Raw genomic sequence first — 18,145 nt, forward strand, 5'->3', positions numbered from 1 at the left:
TAAGAATTTAAGAATTTAAGATTTAAGAATTTAAGAATTTAAGAATTTAAGAATTTAAGAATTTAAGAATTTAAGAATTTAAGAATTTAAGAATTTAAGAATTTAAGAATTTAAGAATTTAAGAATTTAAGAATTTAAGAATTTAAGATTTAAGATTTAAGAATTTAAGAATTTAAGATTTAAGAATTTAAATTTAAGAATTTAAGAATTTAAGAATTTAAGAATTTAAGAATTTAAATTTAAGAATTTAAGAATTTAAGAATTTAAGAATTTAAGAATTTAAGAATTTAAATTTAAGAATTTAAGAATTTAAGAATTTAAATTTAAGAATTTAAGAATTTAAGAATTTAAGAATTTAAATTTAAGAATTTAAAATTTAAATTTAAGAATTTAAGAATTTAAATTTAAGAATTTAAGAATTTAAGAATTTAAGAATTTAAGAATTTAAAAATTTAAGGATTTAAGAATTTAAAATTCAAGAATTTAAGAATTTAAGAATTTAAGAATTTAAGAATTTAAGATTTAAGAATTTAAGAATTTAAGAATTTATGAATTTAAGAATTTAAGAATTTAAGATTTAAGAATTTAAGAATTTAAGAATTTAAGAATTTAAATTTAAGAATTTAAGAATTTAAGAATTTAAGAATTTAAGAATTTAAGAATTTAAGAATTTAAGAATTTAAGAATTTCAGAATTTCAGAATTTCAGAATTAAGGAATTTAAGAAGTTAGGAATTTCAGAATTTCAGAATTTCAGAATTTCAGAATTTAGGAATTTAATAATTTAAGTTAGGGGACCATCCATAAACCACGTGGACACTTTAGGGGGTATGGGGATTGTCCACGATCCATACAAAAATGTTTTTGTATGGACAATTGTCCACGAAGGGGGGATAACAGATTCCCAAAAAGTGTCCACGTGGTTTATGGATGGTCCCTAGACTGTAATCCATATTCATACAGACTGCAGTCCCGATTGACCCAGTTGACGGTACAAAACATAATTTATAGAAAACATTCAATAAAATTTACTTTGACCAGATTCCATTTATTAAAAAGTTTAATGTGACATAATGGCGTTACCTTTCAAGAAACAAATAATAATGTTTTGAAAAACGAGGATTATTTTTTTTAATATTCAGGCAACTACAAGGCGTTAATATAATTTAAAAATATATTCAAATTAATAAAAAAAAAATACAAAAAACTTTATGACTCATTATTTTCTGTATGATTCAGTACAACTTTTATTGAATTTTTGAAGTATTTTATAACTTTATTAGAACGAAATGCTATAAATTATTTTTATTAGGTCCTTGTCAGTACAGAAACCTGGTTAGCAATGAGTCTGCTATTGTAAATGCAGTTTTCTTAAACCTAAGAAAAACCTAAAACTACAGAGGATCTTGTGTGTAAATGTTAGTGGGAGGGAGCCAATTACCCGCGGCGTACTGAGGGTTAGTATTATGAGAGACTCCTAGTTCAAAATATTAATAAATAAATAATATGACCGGCTCCGTGGCTTAATGGTTACGGATCCTGCCTCATAAGCAGAAGGTTCAGGGATCAAATCCCGGCCGGTACCTTTGAAATTTGGAATCAGGAATTTGAACTTTAAATATGAACAAAAACGAAAATGAATCAGGTGGGATTCGAACTCGCACCTCTGGATTGGTGGTCTGGGACGCTAAGCAGTCGGCCATCAGAAGGTTTACACTCTAGCAGTGAATTTATACGTAGTGTTGAAACATGTTATCTTCTCATATTAAATGCGCGTTGATCCCTGATTTGCCTGACGGGATTGGAAGTCTAAATATAGATCGAGTTTCCTTCAGATGCTTGCTTCTATGTTTAGGCGGGGCCGAACAATGCCCAGCGATCTCGGAATTGGACCGCAAGGAGCTCTGTCATTCTGAAACGGGTCGCTGAAAGCAGCGCGAGAGCTATCACCACCTAATACCGGGACTGAGATAAGTTGTATCAGCATTCGGCATATACAAAGCCTGATACAAACTATACTTTCCCATAATATCGCTACCGGTTAGCGGGTATTGGATTGGATCACACACTCACACACACTCCTAGTTCAAAATATTCTAGCATAAATGGATCTAAGATCGTTAAAAAATATAAGCATGATCCATTTCTAAACGTTTCAAAAGTTAAACTAGATTTATTCAATGAAAAGTTCTTAAATGTTGAGATAGTTGCAATAACTTAACTATTCAATAATATCATTTTGAGTAAGAATCTGTTTTATCTGAAAATCTGTACAAATCAGTACGGTGACCCAAATATCTGTCATCTGTACGTACAGATTCTGTACTCAGATCTTTGCTGAAAATCTGTACCATGACAGATAAATCTGTACATGTGGCAACGCTGCGGGTGAAGCAGCAGCAGCAGGGAGAGAGAGAGCCCCAAATTCTCTCTTCCGGAGAAGGATTTCTTCTGAAAAATTACCTTTATTTTCTAGAGAGAGAGAGAGAGAGAGAGAGAGAGAGAGAGAGAGAATCGGAGAGCAGCACCGAAGCGGGGCAAATTGTGTGCGAATGCCGTAGAATGACACACCATACATACACACTCCCGTTTCATGGTACACGCTGATTGGGTTCGATGCGTCGAGTTTCCTTTCCACGGATGTTCGATTGATGTATCTAAATTCGTCACCTGAAAAGGCCATCAAAGACTGCGACCAACTACAGATACACCCGGGGACGAGCAAAACCGCCAGTGGAGGCAACTTTTAGGCAGTGGAGTAAAATCGTTTAACCTAGTAGACTGTGTGAAAATGGTTGTAGCCCTGTTGTATGGGTTAGTACAACGAATCTACTACGAGCTCGTGTAATTGGTCACGGCCCCGGGATGCACAGCCGGGTCAGTCAGGAAGCTTCCCCCAATTCGTTCAAAGATTTTGTTTACGCCAGTGGTGGCCAAAACCTGGAGTGGCCGGTGCCCTCAAAGAAGGTTCCCCCGGGGCCTGGGGGGACATTTACAGAACCATACGAGTTTTGGCAATATGGGTATAAAAATTTATGGTTTTTGATACTGAACATGAAAATGGCCATTTCGACAGTGGTGGCCAAAACCTGGAGTGGCCGGTGATCTCAAAGCAGGTTCCCCCGGGGCCTGGGGGGACATTTACAGAACCATATGAGTTGTGGCAATACGGGTATCAAAATTCATGGTTTTTGATACTGAACATGATAATGGCCATTTCGGCAGTGGTGGCTAAAACCTGGAGTGGCCGGTGCCCTCAAAGAAGGTTCCCCCGGGGCCCGGAGGGCCTTTTACAGAACCATACGAAAACGAAGTTGACTTTATAGATGTCGGCCACCATTGCTAGTACCAACCACTAGTGTCTTCCTTTTATCTACAAGGACTTCGCCGCCCTGGGCTTCTAAGTGTATGAAAGTATGGCACGGAGCGACGGCGCCGAATACCCATATTTACACAAAGAATTTTAGAGCGCCCACCGCGGGATTCGAACCGGCGACCTCTGGGTTGTGAGCCCAGTGCGCGGTCCGATTGATCCACTCGGGCGGGACAGAACCATACGAGTTTTGGCAATATGGGTATCAAAATTCATGGTTTTTGATACTGAACATCAAAATGGCCATTTCGGCAGTAGTGGCCACAACCTGTACTGGCTGGTGCCCTCGAAGCAGGTTCTCCCGGGGCCCGGGGGACATTTACAGAACCATAAGAGTTGTGGCAATATGGGTATCAAAATTCATGGTTTTTGATGCTGAACTAAAATTGACATTTCGACAGTAGTGGCCACAACCTGGAGTGGTCGGTGCCCTCAAAGCAGGTTCCTCTTGGGCCCAGGGTAACATTAACCGAAACATACGGGTTGTTGCAATATGGGTATCAAAATTCATTGTTTTGATATTGAACCTGCAAATGGCCATTTCGACAGTAGTGGCCACAACCTGGAGTTGCCGGTGCCCTCATGGAAAGTTCACCTTGAGGGAACATTTAGGACAATTTTGCCGACAAATCTATGAAACAAAATACAATAATCTTATCCCAGATTTCACTAGCAATCCAAAAACTCATTCAAAATGTTTGGTCTTATGTCTTTCGGTTATGTCTCTGACATAACCATGAACTTTTTGGCAATATGAGTAATAAATCGCTGGGGGTAATAAATCGATAATTGCGAAATTATTGAAATTGAGAATAACTCTTTCGTAATCAATTTGAGCCCTAAAAAGGGCTTTTTAATGCTTGCTGTTGAAATTTACTTGGCTGTCGCCGATGGCTGGCAAGAGCCTTGCCAAAACATTTCCCCATCGCGAACAACATTGAACCCTTTCAGGTTCGGTCTGCCCCTTCGCCGCGATGCTTCTCCGCCTTCAGCTATCTTTGTTGCCGCTGTGTCGTTTCTTCCTCGTAGACTGTCGAGAGTGATTTGAGTACGCAAATGAAATAGATTTTCGTTTTGGGATTTCGTGGAACGAAGAAATCTAGGTGGCGAATGCCGTAGGAAGGCAGAGAGAACGCCGTAGAAACGTCAAAACGAGAAAAAAGTCTTGTAATGTGTGGGAATAAATCGTTTAATGTGATTCAAATTTGTTGTGACGCAAAGAAAATCTTTAACACATGGTTCAGACTGGCTCTCTGTAATGAATTGGAGTCCTGATAATGGCTTTTTATTATTTCAAAATATTTCTAAAAATTGTTCAATGCCAAAAGTTTAATTGATGAAATGATTTCAAATCAACTGGCACGAAAATCTTGACATTACGATTAGCTGTGAAGCGTTTCAAAACTTTAGACGTTATCCAACGTCAAAATACCATAAGATCTTAGAACAGAAATACCATAAGATCTTAGAGCAGAAATAAATAGATCTTAAGAAATAACCGTTTCGTGATTGATTTTGTGGCCAAGAAACGCAAATAATAAAACTATAAAAAAAATCATTAACTTTTGTGTCCGAAGTTCTTCGTCATGATGGTTATGCCTTTAGCATTACCACTGCACCTTTTTTTATCCTAAAGTATTTGAAAAAAGTACATCGTGGAACGTGGAACAAATGCAAATGCTTGAATTTATTTGAAATTCAATTAATTATATTTATAAAGTAAAAAAAACACAGGTTTAAAAATCATTCTATCATGAAACGGTTCATTCAATTAACAGACCGAAGTTTCAAAAAGAACCGTGGCTCTATTTTTGTGAGCACGGCTCATTCACTCTTTTTAGTGAACCGGCTCTTTGAGCGGCTCGCTCTTTTTTTGCCCACCTCTACTTAAATACAAGGGATGGTATTCTAAGACACAGCCAAGGTTGGACCTTAATATTATACATATTCCAAAACTGAATTATTCAAAGCTACTTACTACAAAAATATGTATATTTACACAGAAAAAGAATCATGACAATATTACATCTGGAAAGGGGTACATCTTTTATGTCAGAAAAAATGTGTAATTTTACCTCTGAAAATTTTACCACTATTTTGGTGTAATGTCGATTTTTCAGTATAAATTGAGGTAAAATTACATAATAAAACAGGTAACTTTCAACCTTCCAAAATTACACCTTCCAAATTTACACATTTTTTTGCTGTGTTTATAAAACCATTACTAATTTTGCACTTGAACAAATTCCTACACAGCAAAAATTCCGATGGTAAAATCGCATGCAAAAGCATGCACATCACCTTTGTCAAAATAAACACTTAATATTATACACTGCATGTACAATTTTTGCTAACACAAAAAAAAAAGTTGCAACCGGCAGGATTCAAACCCAGCACCAATAGTAAGGACTGGCGCCTTAGTTCACTCGGCCATGAGACCGATGTAAAACTGAAAAGATAAACGCATATATGGGGTTGACATTTCGGTCGAGTAGGTTTCCCATACTGATGGGTTACACATTCCAGGGTGTAAAATTACACAAAATTGCATAAAATAATGCAATATTTATTTTACACCCAGGTCTTTTTACATAAGTAAATCTTTCCCAGTTCCTGAGGGGAACACCCTTGAAGAGTATCGGGGCCGGCATTTACAAAGCGGATTCAGTGGCAGTTTCATTCTCAACTTAATGTTAACATGTTAAGGTTAATGTTAACATTCCATAGGTCGCCTCCCTAAGATGTCGTGATAAGGTCCAGTTTGTGACGATACACTACCTTCCCTTTACTAAGCAATCGATTCCAGAAGGGAAAAGATCACCAGTTGTGTTGGTCCGAGCCGGGATTTGAACCCCGATCTACCGCTTACGAGGCGGAAGCGTTACCACTGGGCTACGTGGCTCGGCTCGGTCTTTTTACATGCAGCTGGATTACTACTTTTTTACCTGTGTGATTAATTCGACATCAAACTCAAGACGACTTTCCCAGCTCTGGATATCCAGCAGTGAACGCAACTCCCGGCTGGACCAGCGTGGCCGGATTTCATAATTTGCGAATGCGAATTTTGAACTTCAAAAATCGTGCCAAACATACCGCTCGCGTGTGTAAGTTTACCGTGCCGGTTATTTTTAGTCCATATCGAGTTTGTATTTTGGTTCAATTACGTTCGTTTCGGCGTTGGTAGCCTTGAGTTGTCCGGAGAACTTCCGATGGAAATTACTTAACGTTTTCCATTTTTATCTATGTTTGTATATTATGGAATGTAGAGCATTCTAAATTTGGAACAAAGTTTGTTTCAAATATAAGAACCTCGAAACTCTAAAAATAGCAACCTTCATCCCAAATGACAAATTAATCATACGCGTTGCCACTTCCCTCCTGAGAGCACATGATTCGATTTTCAGTGAGAGTGATAGTTTGGCTTCTTGCCAGACCCCCAGCATCATCGCCAACACAGATGTTCAAATGATTTGATGACCCAATGACCGCGGCATGGTGCCACTGCCAATTGATGAACATTTGGTGGCGGTTCACCGGCAAGGCGATCGATCATTTCACTCTCGAATAATGTTGCTCTGGACCCAGTTGCATTGCACGGTACTTCGCGCAACTAGGGAGAGGGTACTAATTATAACTCGCACAACACCTGAAGGCCAACAGCGACGGCTAACGCGTGCTGGTTTAATTAATTCGCAGTTTGTGCAGGTTGGTTTTGCAATTTCCCGCAAAACCAGATGTGAATCACGAGGGTTGAACGGATTTTAATCCGGGTTGCAGGTCGAGTACCTGTTTTTTTTTATTGTTTTACCATTCTTTACCTTGCGATAAGACGAGACAGCAAGTTGATGAACCGACTGCAATTGCATAGAACATCGTAGAAGGGGGCACGCGATTAGCTGCCCAGTTGTCTAGAACTCCAAGGTCAAACACGTGTGCTGAGAGATCTAGATCGACCCTTCCTCAATTCCCACTCTTGGAGAAGAGGATCACACACGGTAGGAGCACTTTGCTCCCGCAGAAATTGCCAATCAAAATGATAATGCAGCATTCTGGAGACACGTAACGTCGTACGCAGAAGCTGTAGTAGTTGTCCGGTCAGCGAAATCTCTTTATCGCCATCGTCATGCTGCGCTCCGTAATAATACAAAAAAAAAGAAGGAGTGGAGAAGAACGTCAGACAAGGAAGCTTGACGAGTTGTCGTCGTCGTCGTCGTTCTGTGCTACCGTTTCAGATGATGTTGATTCCGCTTTGTGCCTGAAATAGCTGCTGTTGTAGCTGTTTAGCAGAAGGGGTTTGTGTGCAGTAGTAGCAGGTCGTTGGCGGGACTTGTTGGGTCCTGATAGAGTGAACAGTATACACAGATATGTGACTACATTGACTTTGCTGGAAGGAGTGTCGATGCCTTGATACATAGTCTAACTGTCTAACATTGCGTAAAGAATGATCCAAAATGATGTTTCTTTAAATCTTCCTATATCATTTTTTGACTATCTCACATGTACGCAGCTGGGAAGGCATGTCGACGACTAAGAAACAAACTAACACACTGGAACACCAAGAGATTTTAGCTAATTTATATTATTCTTGATACCAGGTCCAGGTATTAGATCAGCCTTTTCTGTTTATTATAGTGGACTCTCTCATTGTCGATAGGCGGCGTAATTGCTTTGAACCTTTTCAGGCCATTCTTTTGACCAAAGAAGCAAAACCCATCCACAGTAAAAATAAATCGTGGTAAAATTACATCTTCTGTGTCAGAAAAAGCTGTAATTTTACCTCTAATAATGTGTAAATTTACATCTTATTAGTTTTTCTGAAAGTTCATTTGATTTTGAACCAAACTCAAAATTCACGAAATTACATATGGGACGGACTTTTTTGGAAACTTAAAAAAACGGTTCACTTAACTTTTAAACTAGGTGACGAATAGAGAGAATGCGTAACGTGATTTTCGAATGATCCCACTTTGTTTACATCTACAAAGTATGAGGCTGTTCAAGCACAAGCATGACTTTTCTCTCTCTGGTAAATTAGCTGTTTTATATAATCAGTAGTATGTGTTTTTTTATTTTGGCTAGTTTTTCATTTTTTGCTAGAAAATTGTGTGTGTGTGTTTTCAAGATTCGATCGGTTAGATGAGGTTTTTCTTTTTTACGGGTGACGAAGAACTGCGGAGAGAGTGTAATGCGATGGTAAAATCCTTGGCTGATTTTGGAATCCTGCAGTCCAGCGAAAAAACATCGGTAATTCAAGCGAAGCTGATCCAACAAACAGAGAAGATTTTCACTAAACCAGTAGGTTTTCAAACGAAATCAAACAATAAAGACAGCTCCTGGATGGATACAACCGCATCGACTCCATAAACAACTTCCAGTCATAATTATAAAAAATGACGATCTCGCCTTCAAACTTTCTTGAGATTTCTTGACCTCAGGTCCAGGCAAACCACTCTTCAGCACCAAGATCCAAAGCTTGGTGAAAATTGAAGAAAAATTCTGTTGAACTTTCCTGAGTTTGAGCGAGTAAAATTTGGATTTGACAGAATCCTCGCAAACAAAATTAAGGATGTGTTAAAAAGTTTAACAAGCTGGCAATTACTTTATTGGAATGAAAAAAAATTAACAACAACTAATTTTAAGGAATGCCTTATTAATCCGGGATTTTATGAAACACTCGAAAAAGTTGATAAAATGTCAAGATGATTTTAAAATATTTTAAATTAAATGGAACCCATTAAACCGCACCAAATGCAATCAACCCATAATTCTTGCTCCACTCATCCTGGAGTGATTTACCACCCAGCCACCGAGAATGCACTTGGAATTCTTAAAAGATAATGCCATTCCTGCCACCGGTTCTTCACTTCCTTCTCGTGTTCTGCCTCTTCCTTCCCCGGAATCCCTGCCTTCTCCCTCACCCACCCAACTGGAGATTATTCCACGCTTATCACATCACATTGATCTCTCCTCGTCCTCGTTCCGTCCCGGTCTTGTGCTCGTCGTCATATCAACATCTTTTTTTTCTGTGTCTTGCTTGGCGTTCGTCATTTGTTCCTCAGACCAAGTGTCGCTCGCAAAGATTTACAACCATCGTGTCTTCAGCACTATACTTTTCCAACGCCCAATCAGCAGATTATTCCCGGGGACCCGGGGGCTTGGAACTGCGAGCTGCAGTATCGATTTTCTGCCAGTTTTCCCCGGGACTAAGGAGTGGAGATAAAGGAATGACCTTCCTCTAAATAGCATGGTTTTTAGGTACTCACCGACGCCGTATTTATTGCTAGTTGGTATCCACATGTTTAATCCGGGGTTTGAGATTCCTGTTGATTGAGATTCTGGGGTAGATTCTTGAGTTTGGTACACTTATTCCATCGTTTAAATCCAGGATATTTCGATTCCCGGTTCCACTAGTCACTATTTTGTTGCTAGCTCAAGCACAACCACAAAGATGCTGACTGCAGCAGCCGGAGGCTGTGAAAGCTGGACCCCTCCGACTTGGCACTTTCTCACACACTGGCCACTGGTCAGACATACACCACACGCAATCACTTGCGACAGCAACAAACCCACTTCCGGCAGCGGAAACTATGCCGCAAATATTTTCCAACTCACAAACACTTGCGACGTCGCGACGCTCCCGACGAGGAAAACCTGGACGCCACCGACCGACGACGGCGAAAAATCGATAAATCGAGAGCAGAGACCAAAACACACCCGCGCGTCCGCAAAACCGTTCCCCCTGCTCTGCGCTTTGCAAACAAAAAAAGGTTGCCTCTCGATGACGATTTGGGATGTTGCCTTCACGCAGCTTCTTGTCACTTTCTTCCCCGTTGAATGCTTCGAAAATTCTCCGGAATCCTTGTTCCGAGCGGATACTGATTCCGGATTCCGGTTCTTCCTCGCCCTCAACGCAACTGAACACAACAAACGTCAACTTGCCAGTACAAGCTAAAGTCTGCGACGTTTTGCACCGTGTTCCACCTACCACCACCGTCTTCCCGACCACGATCCGCGCCGCGCACCTCGGAACGACACAAACGCGGGGAATCTGCACTGGACACGGGATGGGAGCGACCGATGACGACGACTTTCTTCGAGCGACGTTTACGCAAAACTGCAGATCGTTTCTTGATGTGTTGTGTTGCTTCTCGAGCGACTGACAGATGTGTTGCATTGTTGTTATGAATGAAAATGTATGAATGACAGACGATGGCACCAACACATAAGCCGCGAAGATCAAAAGCCAGGGATGCCAGAGTTCAGGTCAAAGGCACTCGGGTTGAAGTTGGGTTGAAGTTTTGGGGAGCCAATTGGGCCCTATGTTAATTTTTATGTACCGTAATCTGGGGTGAATCGGGACTACAGTCTGAATAGGGACAGCAGTTTTTAGAGCACTTAAAGCATTTAAATTTGGAAATGGATGTACACATTTTGTTGGTCTGAGTCTGTTCTAACCGAAACCAACCAGAAATATCAAAATATTGTGCTCAAACATGGTTAAAACTGCTGTCCCAATTCGCCCCATGTGTCCCGATTGACCCCAGTTTACGGTACAACGGTAAAAAACACGCTTAAAAAACATTTCTGATCACTTTTTTTCATTTTAATGCATTTTTTTTTTTTTTTGACAAGACAACATTTTTTCGATGGATCAACTATGGTCCCCTTGGAACGAGCTTTCAAGTAGGAGCTTTTCTGTCAAGAAGGACCGCGAGGTAAATTTTTCAAAATTGATTTAAAAATCCATTTTAAACTTTTTGTGGTCGTACAAAGGGTCATTGTACTCAGAAAAATAAGCTTTATCGCTGTAAACAATAATATCAGCAATCTAAGCGGCATTTTAGGAGCGAAACGTTTTTTTTTATAGATTTTTTCTGAGGTGTAAATGCGATTCTTTAAATAATTTTGGCCCTTTCTACATATTTTTAAAAATTTCAAAGTAAACGTTTTTCTCGGAAATATCTCGAGTTTTTTTTTTTGAAAAGGGAGCGGTCGTGGCTGAATGGTTACGATGTTCGCTTTATAAGCGAATGGTTCTGGGTTCGATACCCATCTGCTCCCAACGAGAAAGATCTGGACTCATTGAATTTGGAATTAATCACGCAGAAAAATGTTTTGTAGAATCAGCCTGTACGAGGTTTGTTTCAATTTGTTGAATATAATCAACGCAGATTTTTCGTTGAAACAAACCTTGATTTGCTCAATTCCACAAAAATCTTTTGTTGTTTTGAAAAAGTTGCTTTGACGTTTAGCGTTGATTCAACAAAAATCTTGATTTTCAAATCAACAAAATGTTTTGTTGATTCAAATATGCCTTATTTTTCTGCGTGATGAAAAAACTTCAAGCTCACGGCGGGGTTCGATCCCCTGTCCTTAGGATTGGCAAGCAAAATGCTTTCCATTTAACCGTGGAGCATTGGTAGCTTGAGGAGGAATTAGACTGGTATAGTTGAATCCAAGAATCGGACAAAGAGTCAAATTGAATGCGAGTTGAACATCAGAACTCAAACAAGATTGCATGCAAGATTGCAAGCGCAGTTGAAATTGAATCTAAAAATACCTTGCTAAAAATAGCCTGGGCGACTGATAGAATTCATCCAATAAGAGATGAGAAGCATTGAAAGATTCCCATTAGAAATGAGAACACACGAAGAATTCGAACAACAATGCCAAAGGTCGTTACCACTCGCCTAGGGTGGCTCCTCAGACCATTCACCTTCCCAAAAACCGTCCAACTCCAAAGACTTCCCCTAGAACTCACTTTCATCGGCCCTAAATTTTCCACTGGGGAACACGATGAGCTTTTTATTTAAGTACGCCCGTTAGGCATGCATAAAGCTAAACTAGATCGCTAATGCTTCCTGTGAGCTTTACGGCACGGAAGTTTACTAAAATCGGCTACGAAGACAATTCCAGTGCTGGCCACCAGAGGTAAGAACAATGCTAGCAAAACAATGCAAAAGGGCCGTAGGAGGTTTGTAAACAAAGAGTGTATCTTTCTCATGCTAGAGAATAGGGCTAGTGATTTTTCGAGGTAGAAAAATCGAAATTTGGCGGCATGCCAAATACAAAACATTCTAATTTCACGACAGTTTCACGGTACTCTAAAAATTGCTCAAAATAATCGTAAAAAGCGTTCTAATAGCATCATTATGAACAGAAAAAGTGATATTTCATAGTTAGTAAGCAGTAGTTCAAGGTTCAATATAAAACACTGTGACACAAATTTATAAAAATAAGTTGTATTTGATTATTTTGGATAAGTTTGAAGAATAATCGTCAGTAGAATTTATGATTCAGCCAGTTTTAACTATTATTTTTAATGTGATATGCTAAGATATAGGAATAAAAATGAGAAGCTGGATGTAGCAGATGTAAAATTAGACAATAGTTAATAAATAGAGATATAAAAACAAGCTTAGATTATAGTAATGAATATTTATAGGACAGATAAAGAATTATTCAAATAAATAGATTCGCTATAAAATCCAAAAAGATTAGGCAAATGATAATTAGACTTGATATTAGTAGTGTAGGAATCTAACCCTGGTCAACACTGGCTGACAGATCAACTATGGTTGACGTCTAGAGATGAGAAGAGTTAGTGAGTGACAATCAGAGTGTAACACGGTCGGGCACGCGAGTGGTGGCAGCAATAAATATGATTATTAGCCGCCAGTGATTTGTTTTATTTCAATCCGGTGTATTTACCTGGCTCGGTGTTTACAAGTAGTACATTAAGGAAAAGTATAATTTAAAGGGAAAAAAACAAAGTTTGTTACAGCGGTATCAATTGGTAAAAAAAGAGTAGAAAAGCTTTGAGAGATAAGAGAATCAAATGTTAGTAAAATCAAAATCAAATGATGAATATTAAATAGAAGAATCAGTGAAGAAGTGACAATCAGTACCGTAAACTGGGGTCAATCGGGACACATGGGGCGAATTGGGACAGCAGTTTTAACCATGTTGGAGCACAATATTTTGATTTTTCTGGTTGGTTTCGGTTAGAACAGACTCAGACCAATAAAATGTGAACATCCATTTCCAAATTTAAAAGCTTTAAGTGCTCTCAAAACTGCTGTCCCTATTCAAGCTAAAGTCCCAATTCGCCCCAGATTTCGGTAGAGCAAAATAAAAATAGGAGATAGGTGGTAGCTGGGTGCTGAATAGTGGTCCGCAAAACGGCCTCAATTTTGAACTGTCAAAGTGGAACCAATTTACTGTTCGCCAAAAGTAGAGAGTTTTGTTATCGATCATTAAAAATTGTGTGTGTGTGTTTTTTTTTTGCGAGAGCGAAAATTTAGTGGCTTTAAAGGACCTGGAGTTGAAGTCAAGAAATCTTTAAAAAGTTGAAGGCGGGATCTTCATTTTTCATATTTATGAATGGATGTTGTTTATGAAGTCGATGCGTTTGTATCCATCCAGAAACTGTTTTTATTGTTTGATTCAATTTGAAAACCTACTGGTTTAGTGAAAATCTTCACTGTTTGTTGGATCAGCTTCGCTAGAATTAGCGAAGTTTTTCCCTGAACCAAAAAGAGCTGCAGGATTCCAAAATCAGCCAGGGAATTTATCCACGACTTTGCAGAATGACACTCTCCCCGCAGTTCTTTGCCACCCGTAAAAAAATCCTCTTTAAACAGATTAAAACTTGAAAACACACAATTTTTCAGCAACAAAATTACAAAAAAAAAACTAGACAAAATAAAACACATACTACTGATTATAAAAACAGTTGATTTACCAGTAAGAAAAAAGTCATGCTTGTGCTTGAACAGCCTCCTACTTTGTACACTCAAAAAACTGTTCACCACAATGCTGCATGAAAAGGTATGTGGATTTTTTCCAAACCTATTCCCATGCGGTTGTGTCATGAAATTCATGCATACCGAAAACCAGCTGACACACACATTGAATGCAAGTTTGCATGCGCCTCAGATGGATTTCACCGGATTTTCATGTAGCTTTCACCACATTGTCCTGTGCTTTTTATTAGATTTTAAAGTGATACTCATGCGCAGCTAAATGTAGTCGCTGGATTTTCATGCGTTTTTGCTTCGAGCGTCTTGGGATTTGTTCTATAAGATTTGTTACTCGTAATGTTTTTTTTTTTTTTGCGTTTTGTGATTACTTATCAAAGAAAAAAAGAGGTTGCTCTTTTGACATTTTTTTTATTACCAATTTTAATGTATCACTTTAACACAATTTTTTTTTACTTCACAAAAAACACTATAAATCACAACATACTAAAGTTTTCTGCTATTTTCTGGTTTAGGAGACATTTTTAAAGAACAATTCCACACACGCACTCATGGTTCTCGTTTCGGGTTATCACTTGCGGAACGCGGGTCCAGGGAGACTTCTTTAGTGATCCTCACCTTCTGCCGGACGCGACTAGTTCTTTCGTTACTTTCCTAGCTTGTTTGACTCCCTTGTCCTGGACCGGGTGAGCCTTTCTCACCTCCGGCTTCATGTTTCGCTTGTCGGTGGTTATTGTTGCGCTGGAACTTCGGTTTTCGTGGCCTAGAAAATAAGCAAATAAAAAGCATTGTGGTGAACAGTTTTTTGAGTGTAGATATAAACAAAGTGGGATCATTCGAAAATCACGTTACGCATTCTCTCTATAGAGTTATCTACGTGCGCATGTATTGCGTGTACGTACACGAAAAAAGTGAGGTTAAATTTTGTACCGACCAGCAAATCAAATGGTGTGCTAGTGTGCGTGAGAGCGGGCTTAGATAACTCTATTCATTACCCAGGGTGGTAGCTGAGAATGAAGAGAAGAGAAACCCCGTTCTGCGATGTCTTAGTTACATCTACAGCAGTTGACTTAACATACTGCGAATCAAAAAAATACCGTCTACAATCACAAATTACTTCCCTTTCCCACATTGTCGCGCCCCTTTCTTTTAGCCGTCTCGATTCTGACCCGCGTTCGTCAAAGGTTTACGAGCCGTTTCCACCGTTTCCACAGGCCACCAGCTAAGTCATCATGAAAACCAAGCCAACGTGGAGGTAAGAAAATAGGACACTTGCAAGGAACCAGAGCTATACTGTTCTGATCAAGATAATTCGGATGATCTAACAGAACTACGGACGTAGTTAGTTGCGCTCCTTCCAGGATGTTCCTTACCTGGACGTCAACCGAAGAGCACGCAACATGATCAGTGCCATTGCATGCTCTTAGGTATCAATCCTTGGCCTGCAAGTAGAATCAGTAAAAAAAAGTTCAACAAAAATCTCTTTGTATTCCTAATTTTTACCACTAAAGAAATTTGAGTATTTCTATAAATTTACGGCAAAATTCACTATAGCTATATAGAGTCACTAGCTATATAGAGAAAAAAAAAACTCTAGCTATATAGAGAACGTTTACATTTGGCATGAAGGGGATACACAACAAAGCCCCTACGGCCCTTTTGTATTGTTTTGCTATTATTTGTTCTGATTTTTCTTATATTGCTGATTTCAGAGAACTCAAAAATTAATGAACGTGCATGTTTTAGGAAGCTCTCTCAAAAACTGGGCACAACCACACATATTTTTACTGAGTGCATCACTTCACGCTGTAACACCTTCTTTACAGATTACATCAAGATTCGGATAATTAAAACACCTACATTTGCTTTATAGGGATATACTTTATTATAATCTTCTAGCAAAGTAAAAATGTTACTCAACAGCCCAAGCTCAACACGCATTACATTTGATAATCATCATCAAAGTTGTAATCTTCCGCACCGCCCTTGACCTTCTTGCTGCCCAACTCGAGCGAAATCGACCCCAGATCATCGGCCATATCGCCCACCTTCCGTTCCTCCTTCGCGGCCGCCTTCTTCTTGGCCTTCAGCACCGCCTTTCGGTTCTTGTTGACGGTTTGATTTCCCTCCAGGCCAAACATCGGATCCTTGCGGAACCGCTTCTCCTCCTCGGCGTAGTCGTTCACTTTGCGCTTCTTGCCCTTTGCTTTGGCGCTGCCTTCGTCGTCCTGGGACTCGATGATCTTGCCCGAGTTCTTGAGCAGTTCTGCGAGGGCGTTTCGCTGCTTGTCGTCCTTGGAAAGCTCCAGGTGGACCGGTCCGGTCGTGTCCATTTCCATGGTAAGGATTTCCTCCTTGGAGATGACCTGCATTTCTTCGCCGTCTTTATCCTTCATCTTGAAGCTTTCTTCGTACTCGGTGTCCAGCGCTTTCATAACCTCGTCCAAACTTTCCAGATTAAACTCGGGCGCGTTCGAAGACACGAGCTGGGCGCTGACGTGGACTTCTTCGCCTTCCTCCGGCGGGTGCGTACAGTATTTGATCTTACCGGCGTTCCAATCTTCAATAAGGGTACGAGCCGCCTTCTTAACGTCCGGGACGCCTTTTTTCGCCAGCGCGCCCATTTTGATCGCCTTCTTCGCGAGGAACTCATCCGTCGAGTGGTACTCGGACAGGTCGTACAACTTACAGAAATAGCTCATGGTTCCACGCTTGAGAATATCGTCGGCCAGTGGGAAGGGATCTTGGATTTCGGTAACCTTTTGGGCGTTTTTCAACGCGTAGAATCGGTTCTGGTCGGCGTCCTGTGGTCGCTGGAAAATAATACCAGGACTGTCCAGCAATTTTACGTGCGAATCGATTTGAACTTCCTGCATCTGGCGCGTGATTCCGGGCTTGGCTCCGACCAGGCAGGCACGTTTGCGTTTCAACGAGTTTACGAGGGAGCTTTTGCCCACGTTCGGCAAACCCACAATTCCTACCCGGATCGAGGTACGAATGTCATCACTACGGCAGTAATTCGCCAACAGTTCCTTGAGCAAATCCGCTCCGATACACGGCGAACATTCCAGCGTTTTGGCGGCCTTAAACTTCCGGTTACCAATGCGATACTTTTGCGTCTGTGTTGTGGCCTTAAAAGGGATGACCGGTCCGGTTTTGCGCAAATACTTGAGCCATTTTTCCAGATTCTCCCTCGGGACCAAATCTGCTTTGTTCAAAATCACCACGAGTCGCTTCTGCCCGGGGGCTTCCCGCACAATCTGAGCCACTTCGGCGCACCGAGTCCCCAACGGGTCACGGGCATCAACGACTTCCAAAATAACATCCGCCGCATCGATAACCTTCTTGAACTCCTTAAAGTAAGCCTTTAACGATCCTTCCTTTCCTTTGCCAAAATTAATATACTCTTCCTCTTCCTTGGCAGCGGCTGCCTCAGCCTTGGCCGGATCGTACTCCTGCCCACGGCGATCCGCATCGGCCGCGATCGACTCAATCGTTTGACCCTTCAACGCATCTCCAGCCAGCGCGCCCATCCGGTGCTGCTTCAACAGTTCCTTCTTTCTCAGCCGTTCCTGCTCGTTAAACTGCTTGTGCTGCTCGACGTCCTCCAGGATGTCCTTCTTGAAGGGACAAATGTTGGGCACCTGGATCATTTTCTGCTTTTTGGACCGCAACTTCGGCAACTTCTTGGCCTCCTTTTCCTTCTTCTTTTTGCTGGCCGCAATCTTCTTGATCTTTTTGTACCGCAGCGATGCCTTCTGCCGTTTGGAAGATCTACCTACAAAACACCAAACATTTCAGCATCTTCAGCAATGCTACACCAAATCCTCGCGAATACTTACATTTTAACGCTTTCAGAGCCATTTTTACCGCGGGAAATCAAGAAGAACCGTGGATGATCGCGAATTCTGCTCGCGAACACGTTTCCACGTTTGTTTTGAAAAGGACCGTGCAGTGCTGGTGACAGTTGGGCACGTTGTTTTCGATCGCCGGTGCACTCTGAACAGAAAATA

At 40.4% G+C, this 18,145-nt stretch overlaps 2 protein-coding genes across 2 annotated transcripts in view; both read right to left on the reverse strand.

Moving 5' to 3' along the window:
• Window positions 1-10,482, reverse strand: part of LOC6048415 (dedicator of cytokinesis protein 3) — a 106,613-nt gene extending 96,131 nt beyond the window's left edge. The window contains 1 exon segment of the mRNA XM_038261777.1: window positions 9,636-10,482. Within this exon segment, the coding sequence (XP_038117705.1) occupies window positions 9,636-9,669 (34 nt within the window). The 5' untranslated portion in view covers window positions 9,670-10,482.
• Window positions 10,483-15,993: 5,511 nt separating this feature from the next.
• Window positions 15,994-18,133, reverse strand: LOC6037396 (guanine nucleotide-binding protein-like 3 homolog). The gene is made up of 2 exons (XM_001847261.2): window positions 17,975-18,133; window positions 15,994-17,910 (listed from the first exon to the last, which is right to left on the reverse strand). The coding sequence occupies exons 1-2, from the start codon at window positions 17,994-17,996 to the stop codon at window positions 16,073-16,075; spliced, it is 1,860 nt and encodes a 619-aa protein (XP_001847313.1). The 5' UTR covers window positions 17,997-18,133; the 3' UTR covers window positions 15,994-16,072.
• Between the last annotated feature and the right edge of the window lie 12 nt (window positions 18,134-18,145).

The sequence above is a fragment of the Culex quinquefasciatus genome, chromosome 1 (genome assembly GCF_015732765.1).
Source record: "Culex quinquefasciatus strain JHB chromosome 1, VPISU_Cqui_1.0_pri_paternal, whole genome shotgun sequence".
NCBI classification, from domain to species: domain Eukaryota; kingdom Metazoa; phylum Arthropoda; class Insecta; order Diptera; family Culicidae; genus Culex; species Culex quinquefasciatus.

Coding starts and splice junctions, on each gene's coding strand:
- LOC6037396 (XM_001847261.2), bottom strand. CDS start 17,996: ATGGCTCTGAAAGCGTTAAAAT. Junction 17,911..17,974: donor GGCTCTGAAAGCGTTAAAAT/GTAAGTATTCGC, acceptor GGTGTTTTGTAG/GTAGATCTTCCAAACGGCAG.